At 41.9% G+C, this 22,850-nt stretch overlaps 1 protein-coding gene across 2 annotated transcripts in view; it reads left to right on the top strand.

Annotated features, from left to right (window-relative positions):
- The window catches only part of LOC137593623 (A disintegrin and metalloproteinase with thrombospondin motifs 20), a 75,322-nt gene that overhangs the window by 14,641 nt on the left and 37,831 nt on the right, over positions 1-22,850 (top strand). For both annotated transcript variants that reach the window (XM_068312508.1, XM_068312509.1), the window contains 9 exons: positions 2,774-2,857; positions 3,204-3,328; positions 3,442-3,482; positions 3,819-3,924; positions 7,420-7,566; positions 10,705-10,846; positions 11,602-11,706; positions 21,089-21,234; positions 21,848-22,029. In XM_068312508.1, the coding sequence (XP_068168609.1) occupies positions 2,774-2,857; positions 3,204-3,328; positions 3,442-3,482; positions 3,819-3,924; positions 7,420-7,566; positions 10,705-10,846; positions 11,602-11,706; positions 21,089-21,234; positions 21,848-22,029 (1,078 nt within the window). The remainder of the gene's footprint in view (positions 1-2,773; positions 2,858-3,203; positions 3,329-3,441; positions 3,483-3,818; positions 3,925-7,419; positions 7,567-10,704; positions 10,847-11,601; positions 11,707-21,088; positions 21,235-21,847; positions 22,030-22,850) is intronic.

The raw sequence follows: 22,850 nt of genomic DNA, 5'->3' as shown, positions 1-22,850 counted from the left end.
CTTCAATGAAAGTTGGCCAGTTTATTGGAAAATCCTGACTCAACAGCTTGACCTTTTTATGAGTCCCATATCTGACCGAGAGAGCTCGCTGCTAATCAAGCCAACGCTGTTGTCATTGATTGTCCCTAAGTCAGACCGACAAGCGTCAGGGTAGCAGCATCTTAGTGCAGGATAAGTTATCAATTATACTGAACTGTGTGTACTTTCTGCTGTCTCTCACCAGTATGACAAAGAGAAAGTTCAAAATAATCATTAACTTATAAAGGAGTAATGATTGTCAGTACAGTGTTAACATTAAGCAAAGCTCAGAGGGTAGAGTCAAAATCAAATGTACCAGTTCTTCCATGCTTTTATCTGCAAACCAAATGTGCAGACATCACACAAACATGCTTTCTTTTCCTCCTCTTTTGTCATCTCTCACTCATTTTTCTTTTTTGTCAATTGAACAAGAGAAAATACAGCAGTTGTAAGCCCAACAGATGAATTGATCAAGTGGGATCAAACTATAGTTTTCAGGCAATTGTGATAATAGGTTGGTCTTTTAATCAACTTATACATAACATACGACTCTGGAAAAAATAAAAGGCCACTGCCGAATTTTCTATTTTTTTCTGATTTTAAAAATTTTCGCATGTGTTTGAGTAAAATATATATTTTTTTATTCTTCAAACTACTGCCAACATCTCCCACATTCCAAAGAAAAATATGAACATTTATTGCATTTATTTGCAGAAAATGAGAAATGTTCAAAATAGTGGAAGAGATGCAGATTATTTTCAGACCTCAAATAATCAAACAAAACAAGTTAATATTTATTTTGAAACATCATAGTAGTGATGCTTCAACCTAGGAAGAGTTTCGAAATCAATATTTGGGGAGATAACCCTGATTTTTGATTACCGCCATTATGAGTCTTGCCATGATCACCAACAGTCATTCACATTGACGTTGAGTGAGTGGGTCTTGAACTGGTGGTCTACAATCCACTCCTTGACTGACCTACCTGTGTGGCAAGGATCATTGTCCTGCTGGAAAAAAACAAAGTTGGGGTTGGGGAACATTGTCAGAGCTGAAGGTCGCAAGTTTTCTTCGGGAATTACCTTGCACCTTGGCTTGATTCATGTGTCCTTCGCAAAGATCAATCTGCCCGATTCAAGCATCCTGAGATGTTACCAATGTGAAGTTTGTGGGAAGAAAAAAGCGCTCAGAGAGTGGCCAAAAAAATAAAGCAAGGCCTTACCTCACCTCCAGTCAAACCCTGGAGAAGTTTGTCCGTTGGACATATACTAAAATACTTGCTGATGTTAAAATCTGTTCAGGAAGTAATATTTTAAGTGATCTGTAAATATTTGTTCTGGAATATACCCCGAGGCAGTACTATTTTTAATAAAACAACACCACAAACAATATCACAGCAGTGTATTGCGGTAAGTCTATGTAGAAGGACGGTTCATAAGCTCAACGGTCTGCTAACTCAAACAAACCCAACAGTCTGATGCTGTTTTGTTGTTTGTGTTATTCTCTGTTCCCCATTTGAACAAGAACACTAGGATTGTTATTTTTTTCAAAATGGGTGGCCAAGATCAGAAGCTTACCATCTGCAGGTAAAAAAAATTGTTGTGGTGTAAACTTCACCTTTATAATATGACAATTATTTGGTAATCTAGGTGACATGTTTGCTTGTCTGTGCAGGTTTGTTTTCTGATTGAAACAAACCTGCAGACAAAGTTATTAGATCAAGAATATGTCCCGTGACACTTCAATTACAAATTGAGGTGATGAAGCTGTTTGTTGCACATTGTGCTTCCTTTTGAGTGAAATGAACTGTGTGTGTGTGTGTGTGTGTGTGTGTGTGTGTGTGTGTGTGTGTGTGTGTGTGTGTGTGTGTGTGTGTGTGTGTGTGTGTGTGTGTGTGTGTGTGTGTGTGTGTGTGTGTGTGTGTGTGTGTGTGTGTGTGTGTGTGTGTGTGTGAAAACACCCATAAAAATACTCTGTCCATCTTAGAAATCCACCAACCAAGCGAAGCAAGTGAAAATTTACAATCACTTTTGAAATTTTTATTTCCACTCCAAACTGATTTGCTGATGAGATATATTTGTATAGAAAAGATCATCTTAAGGAATTTGTAAGCATGCACCATCGACTTTGTGCCCCCAGAGCTTGTATTGCTTGTATGTGCTGCTGTCTCATCCACTTTTGAGACCATACACGACGTCACACATCTCTGTCACCGTTGGACTTGCACAGACATGCTCTCTTTGCCTGCTCTGGACAGGCCTGGGCTGTGTTTGCCTCCCCCAGGCTAAGACAAGCTAAATGTTTATAGTGGACTAATGAGTTCCTGTCAGGAGGCCGTTCATGGCCTCAGGACACTGCTGGCCGACCGTGACTGGGGTGCATGAGAAAAGCAAGAGAAGCAGAGGGGAGAAACTACAGAGGGAATGTTTTGCTGTCCTCACAGAGGGGCCACAGCTTTGCTGAAGTTTCACATTTTTGTGGAATCTAGCTTCAGTTTATTTTCTTTTTTTTGGAGTCTGTACAGGAATTGTAATTGGTTTTAATACCCCGTTGATTAAACCTGCCCCAAATTAGACTTCTTTTTTCCTGAACTTTCCTGCCTTGATTAAACCCCAGTGGAGCTCAGCCAGAAACCAGAATCTCATTGCGAGTACTGAGTTAGGAGAGGTAGACCAGCTTTAATACTAATCTGTGCTCCTGTTCAGGTTAGTGGAGGTTTGTATTTTTTTGTCTGTGTGTTTTGTCTTCCTTGCAGGTAGCAGCAGTGTACAGAGACCCCAGTGTAGGAAACCTCATCAACATCATGATTGTTAAGCTAGTCGTCATCCACAATGAACAGGTGAGTGCGGGGTCTTCAATACTGCCTGTATCCAGGTCTGGAACACGGGCTGACGTCAGTGCAGGTGTCCCTGGCCTTTTCTGTATGGAGCCTGTTTGAAAGGACACTCAGCCTTGTCAGTCTCAAGCTTCAAGAGAGACCTTCTTATGAAGCAAATTAAGAATCCTATAATGACACCACTAGCCACCTGCAAGCGGGAGGCGACCTGAGAGGCGTGATGATGACATTATTAAGTGGATTTTCTCCATTTTCTTCTTATTTTAAGAATCTAATTCTATAAAAGGACTGTATGTATACCCAATTTCCCGACCACATGCAAACACAGTGGTGTGTCATATATAAACAGGAAGGACCCACAGTGAGCTTCAACGCCGCCACGACTCTCCACAACTTCTGCGTCTGGCAGCAAAGCCAAAACGTCCAGGACGACAGCCATCCCTCGCACCACGACACGGCGCTACTCATCACCAGGTAGTCCGTCGTCTCTACCATCCGCACTCTGAAAACAAAGTTTCTCAGGAAAAACTGTTATCTTCAAGGGGTAACAGCATTGTGTATTTGTTTTATTCTGTTTTGTTTTTCAGAGAAGACATCTGCCGTGCGAAAGACAAATGTGACACGTTAGGTAAACTTTCTGCCTTTCTCCTTTCAAAAGTTTCTCCTCCTCAAATCTGTTTCAATTAACTTTCCACTCTGTGAACCACGGCTCGTAAACTGTGCACTAATGAGTTTATGGCAAGCTGTCAGCTAATAATATTATAGTGACAGAGCGGAGTGGTAGAAATGGGAGGAGGGAGGGAGGATGGAGGGAGTCCATGGCGGTGCTAATCTCTCTCCTACAGAACAGAAGTTTTGATGGTTTAATCGCCTTTAACACTGCAGGGTTTTTTTTAAACTGTGTGTGTGTTTGTGTTTGCATGCATGTGTGTGTTTATCCATGTGTGTGTACGTGACCCTGTAGGGCTTGCGGAGCTGGGGACCATGTGCGACCAGTACCGGAGCTGCTCCATCAGCGAGGAAAATGGAATTAGTGCCTCCTTCACCATCGCTCATGAGCTGGGCCATGTGTAAGTTGAAGAGCAACGCTTGTGGCAACCCCCCCCCCACCAACCCCACGAGTAGAGAACACACAGTCTATCTCACCCACCCGCCCCCACCCCCACGGCCAGCCAACAAAAGCCCTCTTATCAAGAGACGTAGGGTGCTGCGGACGCAGGTGCAAAATATAATAAAGCGAAAACTTGACTTTTAATAACGTGCCGGGTTATAATCCCTTATTGCACAGGCCAAGACCTTAACCCTTTATGTGGCACAGCTTGAACTGGGTCTCAGATGAAACACTGTTTGAGTTCCGCTCTGAAAATTAGTGTAAATAAATCTTAAACCTTTGTAAGACAAAAGCTGTCGATTTCACGGCGACGTTACGTGTAACTCTGTGTTTGCGAGCGTGGCGGTGATATCACAACACGCCTGCCTGCCGGTGGGTGTTTTCACAACGCGTCAACGTTGCCACATGTGCAGCGGAAAGAAGCGCCTCATCTTCCAAGTGACGGAGTCAACACATGTGATTTTATCTTTAATATCGGGGTTTGTTTATGACAAAAAAATCCCCTCTTAAGGAAATGAATAATTATCGAGCAAATCTTTTTCTGAATCCTATTAGCGATATTGAAATTTAATGAAAATCATTTGCTTTGGATCGGATATTTACACTATTTCTTTTTGCTTTCATGGGAAAGTAGGTTCACTTTTATGCACTTTTTTTTTCACAAATAATCTATTTTCTATGTTTGATTTTTCTCTCTTTTGTTCCCACCTTCCTTGCAGGAGACAAAAATTTCCCTAAGAGAGGCAAAAGGACCATTGGATTAAGATTCCAATGTCTCTGATCAGAGATGCATCATAGATAAAGCTACAAACTCCCAAAATCCCCCCTTTTTGTGGCTCTGTTTATGCAACACATTGGGCAGCTGGAGGCCCGGTTGGCTCCTCCTCTTGGTGTGGTTAATCGCTGCCTTCACAGGCATGAGCTTTCCAGAGTGTTACGCACTCAGGGAAAGCCAGTGTCAGGTAGTGGGAGCCACTTGAGAGTAGTGCAGATTAAAGAGAGACTTAAGACTAATGGATAGGCCTTTATCCGATGACGGCGAGGACGTGTGATTACTAATAGACATTACGGGGATTTTTTCTGTCACCTGATAGCCATTTTAGGGTGACACATATAATCAAGTTTGTCATCAGACAATGGCAGGGGCTTCAGCTTCAGGCCTGAATGACAAATCAGCAGTTCTGACATTTTGATTGGGCGTCTGCAAGCTGCACACAGACTTTCTCTTGTGGCAACTTAAGAAATATGAAAAGGCTGCGCCACAAAAACCTCACTGGCATTATCCTGATGGCTTCGGCCAATTTAACCACTTAGCCAGCAATCTGACTAAGTGGTTCAGATTACTGGGATTGTCAAAGATGGCTTCTTTTTTATGAAGCGCTGCATTTAAATACGCAGCGCCGTGTGGAATGATGCCCAGCCAGTGTGGCATGCATAGCTGCTCATCACAGAGCGCCGTAAACCCACAGACCGGCAGCAGAGCAGTAAACATTTTACATTCTCCAGGCGTGGAGGCGGCGAACAAAAACAGTCATGGTTGAATGTAAAGTCACGTGAGGATGAGAGTCCAGACAAGAGAATTTATTTGTGACTTGAGCGAGACAGCGTCTCTGCAGTGTTTCACAACTGGGCCAACGCTTGATGTTGCTCTCACAGTTATTATATATGAGCGACTGACAGCTTCTCTGTAAGGGTGTGATGTGCTTGGAGTGAAGCAGTTTGTTATGTTAAAAGCCTTGACTCAAGGTGAGTGGACTTAAAGTCGTCACATTTTATTGCAGAGGTTGTTATTCTCCCACTGGAATTCATTCTGCTATTGATCTGTCCCTGGAGGATGCCAAACTGAAGACTAGAAAATGTTTTAATTTATGATGTAATTACGCTAAAAGGCTCATGATTTCAAAGCTGTACCCTCATTTGTACCCTTTAGAGCTCAGTCAGCTCAATCACAGTAAGGGGGGTGTCAGGGGCTGTGTGGATCTTTCTTACAAATTCATTTCATGGTAATAAGAAAATGCAGTCAGTTTTCTTTTTAAAATTACATCAGGGGTGGACATCAGCTAGCGGACCATGGGTCAAGTCTGGAACATGAGAGGCTTCCATCTGGACTTTAAAGCGTTTTGATAAAATGGGGGGAAAATGTCCCTATTATTACATTGATCATTAACTTATTGTCATCAAAGGGTTTGGCCATGCATTTTTCGTTATGCTGAAAGCAGATGATAAAACGTTCTACTTGTTGACAAAAGTCAGAAAGTTCTGATTCTCACCCAGACAATTAGGGTCTGAATTGGGTTTGAGAATTAAATTAATTTGTTCTATTACTCCTATTGTTTTATATCATAGTAGAGGTCATGGTCCTCAAACCTCAACAAAGGGAGACGGGTTGACTTTAATTTTAGACAGATTCCCCTGTATCATCTCGGTGCACCTGCGCACCATCATAAGTGACAAAGAATAGTTCACAAATCCCATTTGAGCCAGATTTAACTTTGTCAGCATCAGCCAACAGCTTGATTTGTGCCAGAGGCTTACTGTAATTATTCCCTGGATGTTTGCCTTCAGACCCTCGGCTCCTGTGGGGTGGGCCTCATGCCAGTCGGACTAGGTCTTGTTTATGTGGCTTTATGGATTGACCCTCAGCCACAGTCCAGAGCTCAGCACTGGCCCACATCCTGTTGTAAACATCTCAGACATCATACAGCTGCATGGATTCCTGTGCTTATGTGCGCAAGCATGTGTGAATGCACTACATGTATTTACAGGTTAATGCCAAACAGCAGCGTAGAGCAGGATACACACCGTACACTACACTGAACTAGAAAACTGCTGTGTAATGTAGCTGTGCTCCTGTAAAGACTCCTGCTTTACTGGTTACCACCACTGACACGGAAACACTCAGTCTATTATTGGTCTATAGAGGAGGAGAAGATCAGCAGAGTTTTATCAGCGTTTTGATTTTTGTTCTTGGGAACATTTTTAATGCTTTTTTTTTTTTTAATTGAAAAGATCAGTATACATTTTTATGAATTGATGCCCCGCCCCCTGCCTTTCCATTTGCATCTCAGTCTTTGAGAATGTGAAAAGACTAAAGCATAAAAGAGATAGGGAAGGTAGCTCTCTGTTTCGTCTTTATGAAAAGACTGCAGGGGATAAATGTTGATACACAGATTCCATATTACATATATTTACATCTGACCCGTTAGAGCTTTGAGTTGACTTTCCTGTCGAATTGTTATCAACATTCCTTTAAGAACATAAATACAAAAAGACATAATCAAAAAGAAGAAGTGTTGTCATTACCCACAGACCTGTCTGTGGTTTTGATTGTGGTTGTCAACAATGACGATGTGGGCGTGAACCACCTGTTAATGTCTGAAGATAAATCTTGGGACATTGAGCTGATGATTGCTTTGTGTGTGTGCTTTATATCCCTGTCTCGTCTGTGCAACAGGTTCAACATGCCTCACGATGACAACCCAAAGTGTCGGGAGGCTGGCATGAAGCACCAGTATCATGTCATGGCTCCCACCCTCAACTACGACACCAATCCCTGGTCGTGGTCCAAGTGCAGCCGCAAGTACATCACAGAGTTTCTAGAGTAGGTATCAGCTGTTCAAAACCGATTTATTTTTGAAATGAGTGACTAAACACCGGCTCTTCTTGTGGAAAAGATGGAGATTCCTCTCCATAAGATCACATTTTAAGTAAGCTGCTCATTTTTTCTCGTTGAAACGTGGTCAGCTAAACAATCTGCCTCCTTGTCTCTTGCAGAGCTTTGCAGACAGGTCAGTGCAATGTAAACTGTGCACAGTTGTTATTGCCTAGTGTTGAAAGAGTATTTCCTGTTTGAATCCAGGGGTCTTCCTCAGATGACCTGAGCGATGGATGTTCTGCATCCCTTCGACTCTCTAGATGCTGGACAAACAGTAATCCAGTCACTAGCCTGCTTTCCACTCTAAAACTTGTATCGCAGAGCAACGCTCATTCAGTACTTGTACTCGCGCTGTGGTCAAAGGCTTCACTTTAAGATGGGAAATGTCAGTTAGAATTAGATCTTGCTTGGACATGACCCTTACTCTTTGCCTCCTTTCTTCTGTTACTGGTGGAAACCTTGACAAAGGACAGCTTTGTTCACCAGATGCATCTTGAAAGCCCAGTTTGAAGATTTGGAGTTTGAAGGTTGTGCTTCGCATAGTTTCCAGCCAAAGATGACCTCAACATCAAGTGGTTGGAACAATTAGCTCAAGATTAGGAGATCTTTTCATCCAGTGGACCTGACCATGTCAGCAGTGTTAGGTTTTCTTGTGTGAGGCTGATTACTGCACAAAAACCAGCAAGTTTGTGATGCAAATGCTGAATAAATTTGCGTGACCATTTGCTAGCCATATGCGATATATAGGACACAATCCGGCTATGTAAAGCAACTTTGCAAGTGTGGGAGCTGCAGCAGTGGGAAAGGCCCTTCAGAGCGTAGTCCAAGAGCTTTTTAAATCCGTCTCCAGCCAACAATGAGCAGCATTGATTCAAACTCGTACTTCTACAGTACTGCTCCCTCACAGCGAGCTGACCTGGTCAACTACGTCAGTGTTTTGACTGCCCATTCTCTCTGAAGAGCAAATTCAATCTCCACTGGTCTCCTACATTTTAAAAGACGTCTGGTCACGCCACCACTCAAACATCCCTTTTAAAAAGCAAAAAAAAAAAAAAAGATTCCCTTCCTCCTACTGATCTCATTATAGCTTTAATAATACTTCAATGTTGTGCACCTGATAAACAGTCTTCTGTTGTGCAGTGTTATTATCCACCAACCGGTACATAAAGCAACCATTCATTCCCTCTCTGGCACCCTGCAGTTTTGATTTGTGTTTTAGAATCCAAATATAAAAGTAAAACACAAATCTTTCTCTTTTCCCTACTAATTGTTGTGTTCACTGCGTGTTGAAACCACATAATCATTAGTAGTTGGTAAACCCTATCATTTTCCATTGTGCCTTTCAAAAATGAGCCGAACCACTCTGACAGCAGCTACTCTTTGAAACTCCCATGTGAAATAATTTGAAATGCTTTTTTCAAACTGTCATTTTTAAAAAAATCAAATCAAATCAAGATGGATCTTTATGCATTCAAATTGTGCGTGGCTCAAATGTCTGTCATTATCCACTTGTCTATCACTACCACTAGTAATCCTTACATGCTGTCAGATATAAACCTCTGACATAACAGCTTTGCTGCATTTACTCGCCGCTGTTTGATCAAACTCTGTAGAGAGATTCTGTATGTCAACCGTCTGCAGCGGCCATCAATCTCACGTACAAGTTGACTTCTTGCGCTGGTTTTCGAGGGCAACCCACCAGGATCTACATGGAAACTGTTATTGTTTAGTCTCTTATAACAAGCACATGAAGGCCATCTATAAGTCATCTTATAAATAAACTCACTTTCAAGTTTTCAATGGCTGCCAGGTGTGGAATTTTCATCTGGTGCCAGAGAGGAATTGCCTCGCTGTCTCCGATTCACACCACTGATAGTCTTTTAAAAAAAAAAAAAAAGTTTAATTTTATAAGTGACCACACTGACCTCTTCTTCTTCTCCCCTCCCTGTCTGCTTTGGTCTTAATAATGATTCCTTTATATTCCAGAACATTGTTTAGACAGATGACCAGCTGCTGAAAGGCACCGTTCCGATATGGAACCGTCTGTTTGATTCCTTTACAGGCTGTTCTATAGTTCCCATTCACAGTATCTTCAATAACCGGTTTGTGCTGCACACACGCTCATTCCCTCGCCACCCATCGCTGTTTGCTGCAGTTTCTTATGTTATGGCTGGAAATGAAAGGGTGAAGAAACAAAGTGACGGTAACTCATTGTAATCCTGTGTAATTACCGGCTTGGCACATCACTTGGGACTGTATGGTGCAGGTGTTTTTGGCAGCTCAAGCCCGGATTACATTTGTCAGAACGACGCAGACATGTTTTGTAATTACACATCTATGCGTGTCTCATTCACCAGTTTCCTTTTTTAAAAGTAAACATAAAGAAAGGGATATTTTTGGGGCTTGGCTCTGCTCCGCAAACATGTTTGATTAGTGCCTTTTTAAGGCCGTGAGGGCCGACGATCAGGCTGTCGGTGCACGCATTCATTCCAGCTGTGCTTTTGTTGTCGCTGTTACTGTGTTGTGGCTCAGGGTGTGGCTGACGTACGGCACAAATCTGTAATTACCATGCAACACTGGCACTGACACAGATTTATGTAACTTAATCAAGGTGCTCTATGACTCCAGATTCTCTTGTTTTCCTTCAGCACAGAGAAATGCACCTGAGGATAAAAATGTGGTCATCGCGTTGATCCTTTTCCAGCCTGTATCATAATGTTGTTTTATTCAGTCTGTGGCGCCTTACTCTTGTTTCATCGTTGACAGCATTTACTAACAGGCCATTGAGAGCAAGTAGTGTTAGTTGCTGTTCGGTTGCTTCTCAGACCACCCACATGGGAAAATAATTCTAAGGATGATCACAGACAGTCACATAGAATTCATTTGACTGTGTTCTTATGAAAGGTGATGTCACAACGTCATGCAAGGTCAGAAAACACCGGATGAACTTGAAAGGTTCTCACCATGAGCGTTTGTCTTTGGTTCTTGTGTGTATGCTTTTGCTCATTTGTGTGTTTGTGCTCACACTTGTAAGGTTGGTGCTTTTTTTTAAATGACTGAAGGTTCTTTGTTCCTGTTTGCTAGCACCGGCTATGGTGAGTGTCTCCTCGATGAGCCCGTAGGCCGGACGTACGAGCTTCCCACCCTCCTCCCAGGTCAAATCTACAACGCCAACAGACAGTGTGAACTCATGTTTGGACCCGGTTCCCAAATTTGTCCCTACTTGGTAAGTTGACACGCTGTCGGATAAGAAAAGAAAACAACACTGAAAAAGCGAATTAAGGCTTGGGGTAGAGAAATGCGATGCTCTTTTCTCTTCTCAGGTATACATGAGAACTTTTCTTTGTGAGCCCTCGGAGCCGTTCTCCGAAAAGCACCGTCAGGCCAAATCTGACTCTCATTTAGACCGCTTGCAAAGAAAGAAATAAGTGAAATTCGTATCTATGAAGCCTTTCAAAAGTAGAGTTTCCATAAACTCCATTATGCAATATGTATGATGGCATCATCTAGTTTTCCAGATGTTGTCACTGCATTGCAGTGTTCTGTAGCCTTTCCAGCAATAGAGAAAGAAAAGTTAATGTGTTGCAGAGAAGGAAAAATCTCTTAATAAAGGATGTACTTGTCAAGCAAGCTGGTATGTCTTATTCCTAATCAGACACTTGCAGGGTGAAAGGAATACAACTTCATCACCAGAAATAGAAACAGCACAAAATATGTTTGCAGTTACAGAGAAAATTACAACAGAAAATCATGAAGAATTGAAATCCAGATTTATTGGGGCTATTTAATGATGTATTTTTGAAGTGAGTGTAGAATGTCTGCTTTCAATTTTTTTTTTGTTGTTGCTAGATTTGTCTTTTCAGAACAAGCATTTATTTCCTAAATTATCGGAAGTCCTTCCTTGATAAAAGAATTTTGTTTCTAAACGTTTTTCATATGTTCAGATGATATAGATAAGCTCTTTTCTTTGTTTTCCCATAGAAACAATGCAAGAGGCTGTGGTGTACAAGTGCAGAGGGGGACCACAAAGGATGTCGTACGCAGCACATGCCACTAGCTGATGGGACCGACTGCGGACATGGAATGGTAAGTGTGGCTCTGTATCGCCCAAAGATGAGATTGCACACAACACTAAAACAGAAAACCCTAAAACTATATGGACTCTGATTTAATCTCAGTTTATCAGCCTGCCTGTGTGTATGTGTGTGTGTGTGTGTGTGTTTGTGTGTGTGTGAGCGTGCTGGTCAAGAAATCAAAGTTGTATTGTAACACTAAAATGATTCTTTGTGAATGATATTAGGTTGATCTCTGCAGAAGGTGAAAAGTTGAACATAAATAGTCTTTACTGATATATTTATTTGTAACTATATCATGAATCTCATATTAAAATCCCAGTGAAATTCACTTGCAGCTCCTTGCATCCTTTTCTTCTTTTTATGGGATAGGGTGCCAGTGGATCGAGACAGTAATTTAAAGAAGTTTGATCAACGATATATTTATTTGTTTGGAGTTTCTGTGCAAACAGAATTAATTTTAAAGCCAAACATTAAATAATGTCATGTTTGTTTTATATCACCAAATTGCAGAACTGAATGTATTTCCTCTCTTCCTCCCGTCATCAGCAGGACTGTTAAAACTGGCCTCACAGGCGTCTTCTACAAAAAGCATTACTGGCACAAGCCAAACCACCCATGCAGTGTCGCTTTGAATCTTGATGCCTTTCCCTTCTAGCTCACTTCCTCTAGCGAGAAAAAAGGGAATAATTTATCATCCAGTACTTTCCTGCCTGCATTCTGGTTGAAACCAATGTAAATGTGGTCAGGTGATGGCCCTGGGTAGAAACTTGAAGCTTTACCCTCAGTGTTGTTACGGGGCCCCAATCCCCATTAGCCTTCATGTTCTCCTCGCTCTGGGATGCTATGCTAATTAGGGCTTGAGACGGCGGGTCAGTCACTGAGGATACAGGGAGAGGAGGGCTGCATGGACGGGCTCCAGAAAGAGAAAGAGGAAAGAAAGGGGAGACAGAGGGGATGAAAAAGAGAGTTTCGAGAGGGGAAGGTGAAGACGTGAGACCTTTGAAAGACGATGCTGCCTGCCGTTCACAGTTGACTCACCTTGATGTGAACCCATGACCCCAAAACCTCTTTAAAAGGCGGGTGAGTGGGTCAGTGGTCAGGCCGTAACAGAGCCCGGGCTGAGGCCAACCGGTCTTCTCACAAAAGACCTCACATCGTTTTGCAGCGCAGGAGGTGGGAGGAGAGGACAGAGGAGGAGGAGGTACAAGGGGGGAGGTGGGTTGAAGATGTAGCAGGCTGGTGTTTAGCATTCAGGACATGTATGAGTGGGAGAAAGAGGGAGAGAAAGAAGGAGGGTTCTCTTCTCTCCTTAACCTCCTGCCCTCCAGGAGTCTTTTGCAGTGTGGGCCCATGTAAGTCCTATATCCCTTATATCCTTTCATCTGGCTTCATCTCCCTCCTGACCATGTTAGGTCTTGAGTCTACCCTGTCTAGCAGGGAGAGGTTAACAGGGGATCGCTAACATCTTAATCCAACTACAACAACCGGACTAAACAGTAATGGTCCTGGGATCGCAGCTCCCACGCTGGTCTCAGTGTGTGTGTGTGTGTGTGTGTGTGTGTGTGGAGGAGACAATTAAGCAGATGTGCTTTTAGTTTAATTGCACCAAGTTGTTTGCTTCAATAAGCCAAAAACCCTTAACTTAACTGGCGCTGACTTCGCTAGATTTCTAGTGTTTCTTGGAACCATGTAAACAATAATTAGGTGAATTGCTGCTCCAAATATCCCTAAATTGGCGTGCATGATATGAGAATAATTTGCAGCATGAGATAATTTTGCAAAGTTTCACAGTGTGAAGCACCAAGGCCCTGTGGTAAGTTTTCTTTTCTTTTTTCTGAGGGTCAGGTATTGACCAAACCCACTGATGTTGTTGATTAGCTGCCCCACAAAAGCTTGGTTCAATAAAAAGGCTCAGATTGTGGCTATTATATTAGTTATATGTGTTATACAATAAGAATACCATCTTATCTACATGGGTCCAGCAGGGTTTCAGACTTTGCAGGCCTGTCATATTCAGCTGATGTTAGCGTGGTGAAGTTGTACCTCTGATGTTCCAGTGCTGCTTTCTGTGGGTCAGGAGTGGAATTCTGGGTACATTCTGGATGAGCAACTCCTCCTCTTGACTGTGAAATGTTTACTGAACTGTCAGCTCAGATGTGTTTGTAGCACTGAGTTTGGAATGTCCAACTAGTTCATGGCACCAGTCTGTGATGTCACAAAGTCTGTGATGTCACAAAGTCAGTGAGGTTTACAGTTAGTCTGTCATAAGTTAACGGTTCATGGTTAATCTGACAATGACAAACAATGAAAAGTTAAGGCAACACCAAAGTGATTTATTGAACTGTTGGTTGGTTCAGCTGTTGGAAATAGAAATATATGGATCAAATATAATGGGAAACAATTAATAATAATTATCATTATCAAAATGCACGTGAAAATATGTATGGGTGCATGTGTGTGTGTGTGTGTGGTGTGTGTGTGTGTCACTGGCCTGAAAATGTATACAGTGTATGTATACATATGTGTATGACTAACAAGAACTAATACTAGTGTGAACAAATAATTTCTCCTACGGGGGATTAATAGAGTTGATTTATCTCTTTTGTTTTTCATTCTTTCTTTTTTTACCTGCTTGTTTCACATTGAAAAGATATAATAAATGTTCAAAAAAAAATTTTTTTTAATGTATCTTTAAAATTTCTTGCATATTGAGAGGTCTGTGTGTAATTTGGCGCAAATACAAATGAAAAATACAGATCCAATGTATTTAAATCAGCTAAAGTACAGCAATGCTATGACCTTGGTTTTGGATAATTGTTGTTAAAGTGGGCTGTTGGGTGGGAGGTGGAGGAATGATTTCTACTGAGTTCTATTTTCTTTGTGTTTCATTCAAGACACCACTTTTTGTTTGTAGCGCCAAGGACCCAGTTTCATCTTCATGCAGGCTGTTTGAAGTAGCTTGAGTTGAAAGAGAGGGGGACCACGCACCAACAGTAACCTGCCCGCACATGAGTTCTTTTATGTGGTATCTTGGTCTGCAGTGTTTGTGTTCATTCTTATGCCACCCTCAAAAGTCTGATAATCTGCAAACCCAGATGATTCTCCTTGACTGTCTCCATGATGTTCTCTCTTTGCAGTGCCACTCTTCCTTTCCTAATGTTCTGCAACTGCCACGCTTTCCTGCCACTTCCCCTGACTTCGTTCTCATTCTTTGGTACAAAGAAGTCACGAGGTTCAGGTCTAAGGCTTCACAGGGTATCGGGTCCAGCTTCTGGCTGTGAGGTGTCTGCAGAGCCCTGAGAAGGAGGTGTGTGTGTCTGAGGCAGAGTGTGTCAGAGGAGGAGGATTAAATCCAAGGCTTCCATGTGGGAAACTAGCAACAGGTATTGTCTTACCAACTATAGCTTCCCTTTGAAGATCTCAGTCGGAGCCTGTCATTAGACCAAACCCGGCCGTGTCATTCTAAGTGATTACATGGCCAACATCATCTCTTGAAACAGCGGTTTTTGCAGGGTGAGTGGTCACCTCTTGTTGCTGTGTTGTCTGTAGAGTTTTTTGTCCCATCTAGTTACGAAACAAAGTAGTGACCGCATCGGGTAATTGAGGTCAGTGCCCCAAAAGTGTGAGAGAGAGGCAGATGAAGAGTGAAAAAAGTTTGTTTGTATACAGTTGATTTGAAACAGGGCATTGGGCACTGCAGAGTTCATGGGTAGTGTTCTCCCCCTCTCCCCTCGTCTCTTTGACTCCCTGCCTCTCCACTTGTGTCTCTCTCTCTTCCTGCCTTGTTTGCTCGCTCCCTCTCTGATGCTCAATGGACCCTCTCAAAGGGCGCCGGAGTGAGTAATGCGGTCACATGACCTCTTGGCGGCGCGTCTGTCATCTGGCTCAGTGGGCCGTGCACTAACGAGGGCATCCCACCACTTGTTGTCTATAAATACTGCCACCACCCTCCCTCCCCTCCACCCTCTCCTCTTCTGCACTTTCTCTTCTACTCTCCTACCTTTTTTTCCCCGGCCCGTCTCACTCTTCAAAAAAGATCTGGCCTTCGTGTCGCTTTCTGTATGTGTGTCTTTTGATTTCTGTGTACATACATGGATATAGAACTTTTGTGTGTTTTCCAGTTTTACACTTCCAAAAGCATCCACATTTTTTTAAATGTAAACACAAGAGCTCTTCCAGTGTGTTGGTAGATTAGGGGCCAGCCAGCATGGATTGCTCACCCCTGTACCCACAATCCCACTATTTGAAGAACCCCGCACTGCATCACCCCAGGCCACTGCTCAGTGGGTGGCGGACCGAGAGAAGTGCTGGCAGAGCTTCGGTAAACTGTTGTTTTGTTCTGAAACTTCTTACTTCTTTTTGTAATAGACTCCATTTATCCTCAGCTTTAAAAGAGGTCCTAACAGAAAACATCTATGAGAGAGGTTTGGGGAAATTTGTCCACAAAAAAACCCCCAAACAAACCCAAAACAATATATTCAAGTGTCGATTTTATTTCGGTCGGTACGACAGAGGCTCGCTTTTTGACCAACACTTCATTGAGCGGTAAATTTAAGTGAATAAACAGGAAGGGTTTTTTTTTAGTTTTGTTTTTTAATTTCCTGAACATTACTTGAAGAGAATGATGACCTGGTTTGGTTTCAGCCAATTAGAGTGAAATAGTGCGGTCTTGAAAAGTGAATCCAGGACAGAATGGAGTCCTTTGGCAGAGGTTCTGAGTGTTGGCCGGCGCTCCCTGACAGCCTAACAGACATGTCGTACAATAGTGGGGCAGGCTGTGGGTTTTGTGAGTGTATCTTTGTTTGTGTTTGCACCTATACTGGAGTTTGGGATTATGAGACTGGTGTCAGAGTCGGTCTCAGCTAATCTCTGGATTTTGAGTGTTGCCACTTTGATTCGCTATTATCTCAGACATATTGATGGATTTGGGCTAACAAGAGGATAGTTGTTTTTGAGTTCACACAGTTTATGGATGGGATTACTGTGTCCAGTAGCTTGGTTTTCATTGCTGGCCGTGTGTGCTGATTTATTTACATGATTATAATTTTGAAATTTTATATTTTATAGAAAATGTATACGTTAATATGTAATTAATTGAAGTTGAATTGCAATTTCCTCAGGGATTAATAACGTATCTATCTATCTATCTATCTATCTATCTATCTATCTATCTATCTATCTATCTATCTATCTATCTATCTATCTATCTATCTATCTATCTATCTATTGGTAAGTTGTGTGTTCATATTCATTCACTAATCAATCAATTCATAAATTTGAATTTTTGATACTGTTCTACACTCTAACTGGTATTAACATAGTGCGTTCACTTAGTTTTTTCCTGCCATTGTCATGACCTACATTGCCATTGAACACTTTATATATAAGAGTGATATTGTCCTCATTTCAAATGAATCCCTCCAGTTTGCTCAGTAGCCCATTTGATAACCCGCTTTCACACATCCCATGGAAGTGTGGAAGTATGAGGTGATGCTGAAACAGAAGAGTTTCCTCCACAACAAGTCAGGACAGTCTGTGTCCAGTCACTGACTGGTTGCATTGAACATGTTATCCACATGTACTAAAGCACCACCCTTGTGTAGGAATCTCCTGCACTCCTGGACCTCTGCAGGTGCTAGCAGACTCCCAAAAAGATTTTGGGAATTTTAACCAACTTCATCCATTGTCACATTGACAAACACCTGAGAAGATTTGTGTGTTTAGTTTGACTTACATCTAAAGTAGATAGGAAATCTTTTTTCCAGTTAGCTTGTTTGCTTGCCGTTTGGATTCATAGCCGTGCATTTCACAGACATTTGGCTTACAAAAAGGCTGACGAGAGCAGTATATGTAAAACTTCAACATGCAAGACTTCAAATCGGTTAAGAAAGTTTCATTTTGTGATGGTTCTGAATGGCCTGCAGATTTATCACTACAAGGTACTCCTTCAGACATAAGTTTTAATTTGTTAATACAAAATATTGCTGTGAGTGGGTTGAAGATGATAACAACAGATGACACAGTGGCCCAGAGGTGATTATAAGTGAGAAAGACAACAGTAAAAGTGTCTCTGAAGTGCACCTGAGAGGACCAAACTACTCATTCACTGTAATGACAACCCTGGCTATTCCTTGAACGGTGTGGAGGAGGGAGGAATTGCAGTGGGGGAAAAAAGAGGAATGGAAATAATGTATGAGATGGAAACAGTGGAGGTTGTTTGGGGTCGTGATTGCATGATCTTATCTCTCTTGCTCTCACTTCCCCTCCGTCTTGTTATTTCTCCTCCTCTTGTCCTTACACCCTTTCAACATGTAGGAAAAATGGAACTAACAAGGAAAGAATGCAATACAAATGTATCACTGTGGAAATCCTGCGTGCTGGAACATCTGTCATTTGGCTCATTTATAGACCTGTCTACCCAAATTGTGCTTGGCATTGAATCCCAACTTCATGGGCTCTCTCTGTTACCCTTTACCTCAAGGTCAAGTTATTACGACCAGTGAATAATGGCATCTTGAAAATCAATGGTGGGGGTCCTTGTTGTCTCATTTTGGCAACATCATTGGCAGGATAGAAGCCATGTCAGAGACTCACACAGACTACAACACAAACCTCCAACCAACTAAGGCCAAAGTGAACTCTGAACCCAAAGCCATATGAAAGGCACTGGAACTTGAAAGGTTGATGCCTATGGAAACGGTTGTGTTAAAATGAAAGGGCTTTTTTTTTTTTTTTTTTTTAATAAGTCCTCTGCCTTCTCATTCCTGCAGTGATGTATGGCTTAGGTTCTGAAATGAGGTGGTCTCTGCAACAATTTCCTGGCAATTACAGGGCGCTAACGTCTAAACCAGCCAGCTGAGGAGCTCAGAGCAGATGCCGCTGTCCTCAGATAGTATTCCCATTGTAGAGGTCAGCCTGCTGGTGCGGCTGTATTGTTGGAATGGTGGGGGGGGCAGTTTAGTGTGTCGGAAGTTTATTTGAGGATATGGAATTGTGTGGGGGGTTTTTTCCTTGTGTACTGTAGTTTGTCTGCATAAGGTATGTGAGAGTGCCATGTGTTTATGAACTTATGTTCATCTTCTTGGAGTGAGTTGGTAAGTCAGTGTGTATGTTTGCGAAATTCCTAATTTGAAACACATGCTAGTCACAGCTGGACAGGTTTCTCTCACGAGACCTTCAAATGTCTCACCACATTCCCAATTGAGGGCAAATCTTTGTCCATCTCTGTAATAAAGGCTCTGATGGTGTCTTTAATGCTAATCTTTGAACTTTACCAAGACTTCTTTCACTTCAGCGTTTGTCGGTGTATATTTTATGCACTTAGGAAAGAGGCTAATTGAAATTGAGCGTGGCCCCCGGATGCCTCTCAGCAATCATTTTCAAACTTCACACCTTTAACACACACATACACACACGCACACACACATACACATCATCTCACACAGATGTTTTTTTCCCTTTCACTCCCCTCTTTTTTTCTTTCTGTCTTTCTTCTTTTCACCCACATCACCTTTTCAAGCCAAACAAAACGGTTGTAAACACAGGGTGCTCGTGGGGGGAGTGGAATGCCTCAGAGGCTTACAGAGGCTTCGGCCGTCTCTGACAGACAGTCCGCCTTGTGTTTGACAGTTGCTTGGGACCTGCAGTCTTGTTACACAGTGGTGGTCCCCGTGTGGCCCTTGCAGTTTCCCATAAAGGAATAAGGGGGATGGGTGGCCCTGAACAGGAGGTATAGAAGGGATGCACAGGTTGACAGTCCTTAAGCTGAAATGTGGGAAGGGGATGTAAGGGAAAGAAAGCTATTTATGGTGAAAAAGACAGATTTCAAAGTGTCTTTCTCCATGAATTCCTCAATTCAAGTTCTTTTTCTGTCACAGAGATTGCTCAACTTACATTTACCAACACCTGTTTGTCCTTTTGTGGTCTGGAAGTCATTTGACTCATACGGACCTTTTTATCACATTCCTTTTAGTACCTTTTATTTGAATTGTTTTCTTAATCCATTGTTGGTTTACCAACACCATTATCAGCACATTCAGCTTGCATTTATAGAGGAGCAAGACAGGAAGAAAAAGGCAGAGCCATTACCCAAAGCAGGTCTGTATTGGAAATGATTGTGGCTTGTTTAGCTCATACCCTGCAGCTGTTAACACCTGTCTGTCATTGTGCAGAGTTTACAGTCCATCATTAGACCTGCAACTGTGTAAAATACACATGCAAACCAGGTCAGGATACAAGAGGCAGCAGTGCCAAAGTCTCTGCAGATTCACATGGGTTTGTGTATGCTGCTGCACTTTTGCAGGTGTTCAACCGGGGTGTGTGCTGCGAATTTTGTATTTATATTAAAGTAGGAACTTGCCAGATGAGATGTTTTTTTTAGGGCCATTCTAAAAATCCAATGAAACACTGCTCTGTTCTTAGTTCTTGTGAGACTTCTAAATGGGTCACCTCTATTTTATCTTGAGTATGTGATTGAATGGCTTGTAGTGGAACGGATTTATGCCTTTTTGAAAAAACAAGCAAACATGTAGTTGTTGTTGTAGTTGTTTTTAGATCAAAAGATCTGCTTATGGAAGTTACAGCTTATACATGAACCCCACGGAATATCTGAAACAAGGTGAAAGACTAAGGTGGAGCATCCTCCTCAGGTTGAAGGTTAAAACTTTGTTCCTTAGAGGATGGACAGTTGAACTAGAGAAGGAACTTCCTCTTGTCAAGCCAGTACTTTTTTTCACTGGTTTTATCACAACTCTAGAGTTTCCTTATCATTGTACCACTGCTCCCCGTGCCTGTGTGCTACATCCTAAAACAGACGCTGTCTTGTCCTGCATTCTTTTAGGGAAAAGGACCCTCTGATATCTTAGTCAATGAGGACGAGATTAGGTTTCACACAAAAGGAAATGGGCTTGATGTGCTTTGCTTATGTGAGTGGTGCTAACACTGCTTTGTGAGGGTGGTCAGTGGGTACACACCGCTCCGTGACAGATCTCATCAACACCGTTGATGTTTTTTTTAATCAGTTAAAGACTGAAGGTGTGTAGGATGTCAGGAGAAACTGCTCTAATCTATTGTTGATTTCTGGTCAGTCATCCATTCTTGTCTTTTTGTTTTCTTCCAATTTTTCTATTTCTGTCTATATCAATGTCACTCCCTTCCTCTCTCATGTCTCTTTGGACAGCTGGAGAAGTTGGACGCCTTCTGTGAGAGTAAACAATAGCTGGATTAGAATGTCTCCTATAACATAGCATAAGATCTAAACAAAGGACTCAGAATTCTTTGGCGAACATCACTTCCAGCTGTGCCTGCACAACCTCTCCATCCGATGGCTCCTACAACGGCTGCAGTGGTTTCTAATAGGAACTTTTCATGTATTTGTGTTTGTTCACATGCAGTACTGCAGACATGGGATGTGTGTAAACAAGGAGTTGGACCTGAAGCCAGTTCATGGAGAGTGGGGTCCTTGGGGGCCTTACAGTGTTTGCTCCAGGTCCTGTGGCGGTGGAACCCGGAGCACTAGTAGAGACTGCAGCAAGCCTGAGTAAGAAACAATTACGCTGTTATGTAAATGCAATTATAGATTGTAAATTTGTGTTAAACTCTACAACATTAAACAAAATAATAAAAGACAGCAGTTGTGCCTAACAATTGAAAGTGCAGAACAAGCTTTTATTTAAGTTTCAAGTCACAGTATTCTGTATTAAAGTAAAACTAGATGGCATTTGGAGTGTTCATACCATTTTCCCAGCAGGTCTTTGCCAATCAGAGGTACTGCTCTACCTCTGATTGGCTTAACTTGCCATACTCTACCTCTGGTTGATGTGACCCATCCTATTCGGCCTCTGATTGGTGTGATCATTATATTGTTCATCTGATTGGCTTGGCATGACACTGATGTTTGAGCATCTCTGAACAGCTTTTTGATTCCAGGAGAAATGTCATCATCAGGGTAGAGTGGGTCATGGCATGTCTTGCATGAATCTATACAAACGTGATTAACACCCTTTTGAAAATGTTATTCAGAAAAAGCACGTTTTCATTCATGTGGATTTTTTTTTTCTTATAACAAAGAGAGTTTGGACCAATGAAATACCTGTCAAGCAATAGGAAACATGGTTTTTAATGCTCCTTTAATTCATTTTGTCTCATTTAAGGCCCAGAAATGGCGGAAAATTCTGCGTGGGCCGCAGGATGAAGTTCCGCTCTTGCAACACTGAGCCATGCCCACGAGGACGCAAAGATTTCCGTGAAGAGCAATGCTCTCAGTTTGACGGCAAACACTTCAATATCAACGGTCTACCTCCCACCGTCCGCTGGGTTCCCAAGTACAGTGGCAGTGAGTTCACTCATGCATTCCAAGAAAAAATATTTGAATGTTATTTCATTCAACTGCAATAACTTTTAATGTAATTTAAAGCTAGTAAGATGGTGTGTTTGATCCCTTTAGTTTATGCATGTCTTCATTTCAGTTTTTTGTTTGCGTCAAATTATTCAGATTCTTTATTGCCATCATCCAGTACAAGTAGCATAAAATGAAATTTAATTGTACAGTATGTATTGATATGTATTTCCGATGCATTATTTGTATATTTATTTGTTTGGAAAATCTACATTGTGTATAGGAGGGATGTATGAGCCGAGATATGCAATACCATGTCTGTGAATCTGCTGCATTTGAATTTAATGTACTGTACTTCGGCTTTAACATAAGAGGTGAGAACTTCACACAGCATAATGTGTGAATGCCTCAACTGAGGTGCACATCTATTGTGTTTTTTGATTGTAAAATCAATGCACCCTAGAGAAAACCTTTGCTTTCCACTGGGCAAACAACTTACAAACATCACACAGCCTCACCATATGACCCCCCTGGCAGTTTTCCCTCCTGGAACCAGCTCTTATTTCTTGCCAGGGTGGCCTGCATGAGATTACCATCTGGCGAAGCCGTCATGTCTAAATTACTGCAAATAATCCATTCATTTAATTGATGCAATACAAACAATCAGGCCTAGCCTCTGAGCCATTACACTGTCAGATAGAATTTTTAGTGTGGTGGTGGATAAAATGATTGCTGAAAGTAAATGGGTCAAAAATTTGAAACATAAATTATACTTCATCACAGGTTGTTGATCTTTCTATTGCTTTTTTTATTTGTTA

This window comes from Antennarius striatus, chromosome 4 (assembly GCF_040054535.1).
Source record: "Antennarius striatus isolate MH-2024 chromosome 4, ASM4005453v1, whole genome shotgun sequence".
NCBI classification, from domain to species: Eukaryota; Metazoa; Chordata; class Actinopteri; order Lophiiformes; family Antennariidae; genus Antennarius; species Antennarius striatus.
This window is presented reverse-complemented; position numbering and strand designations above follow the sequence as displayed.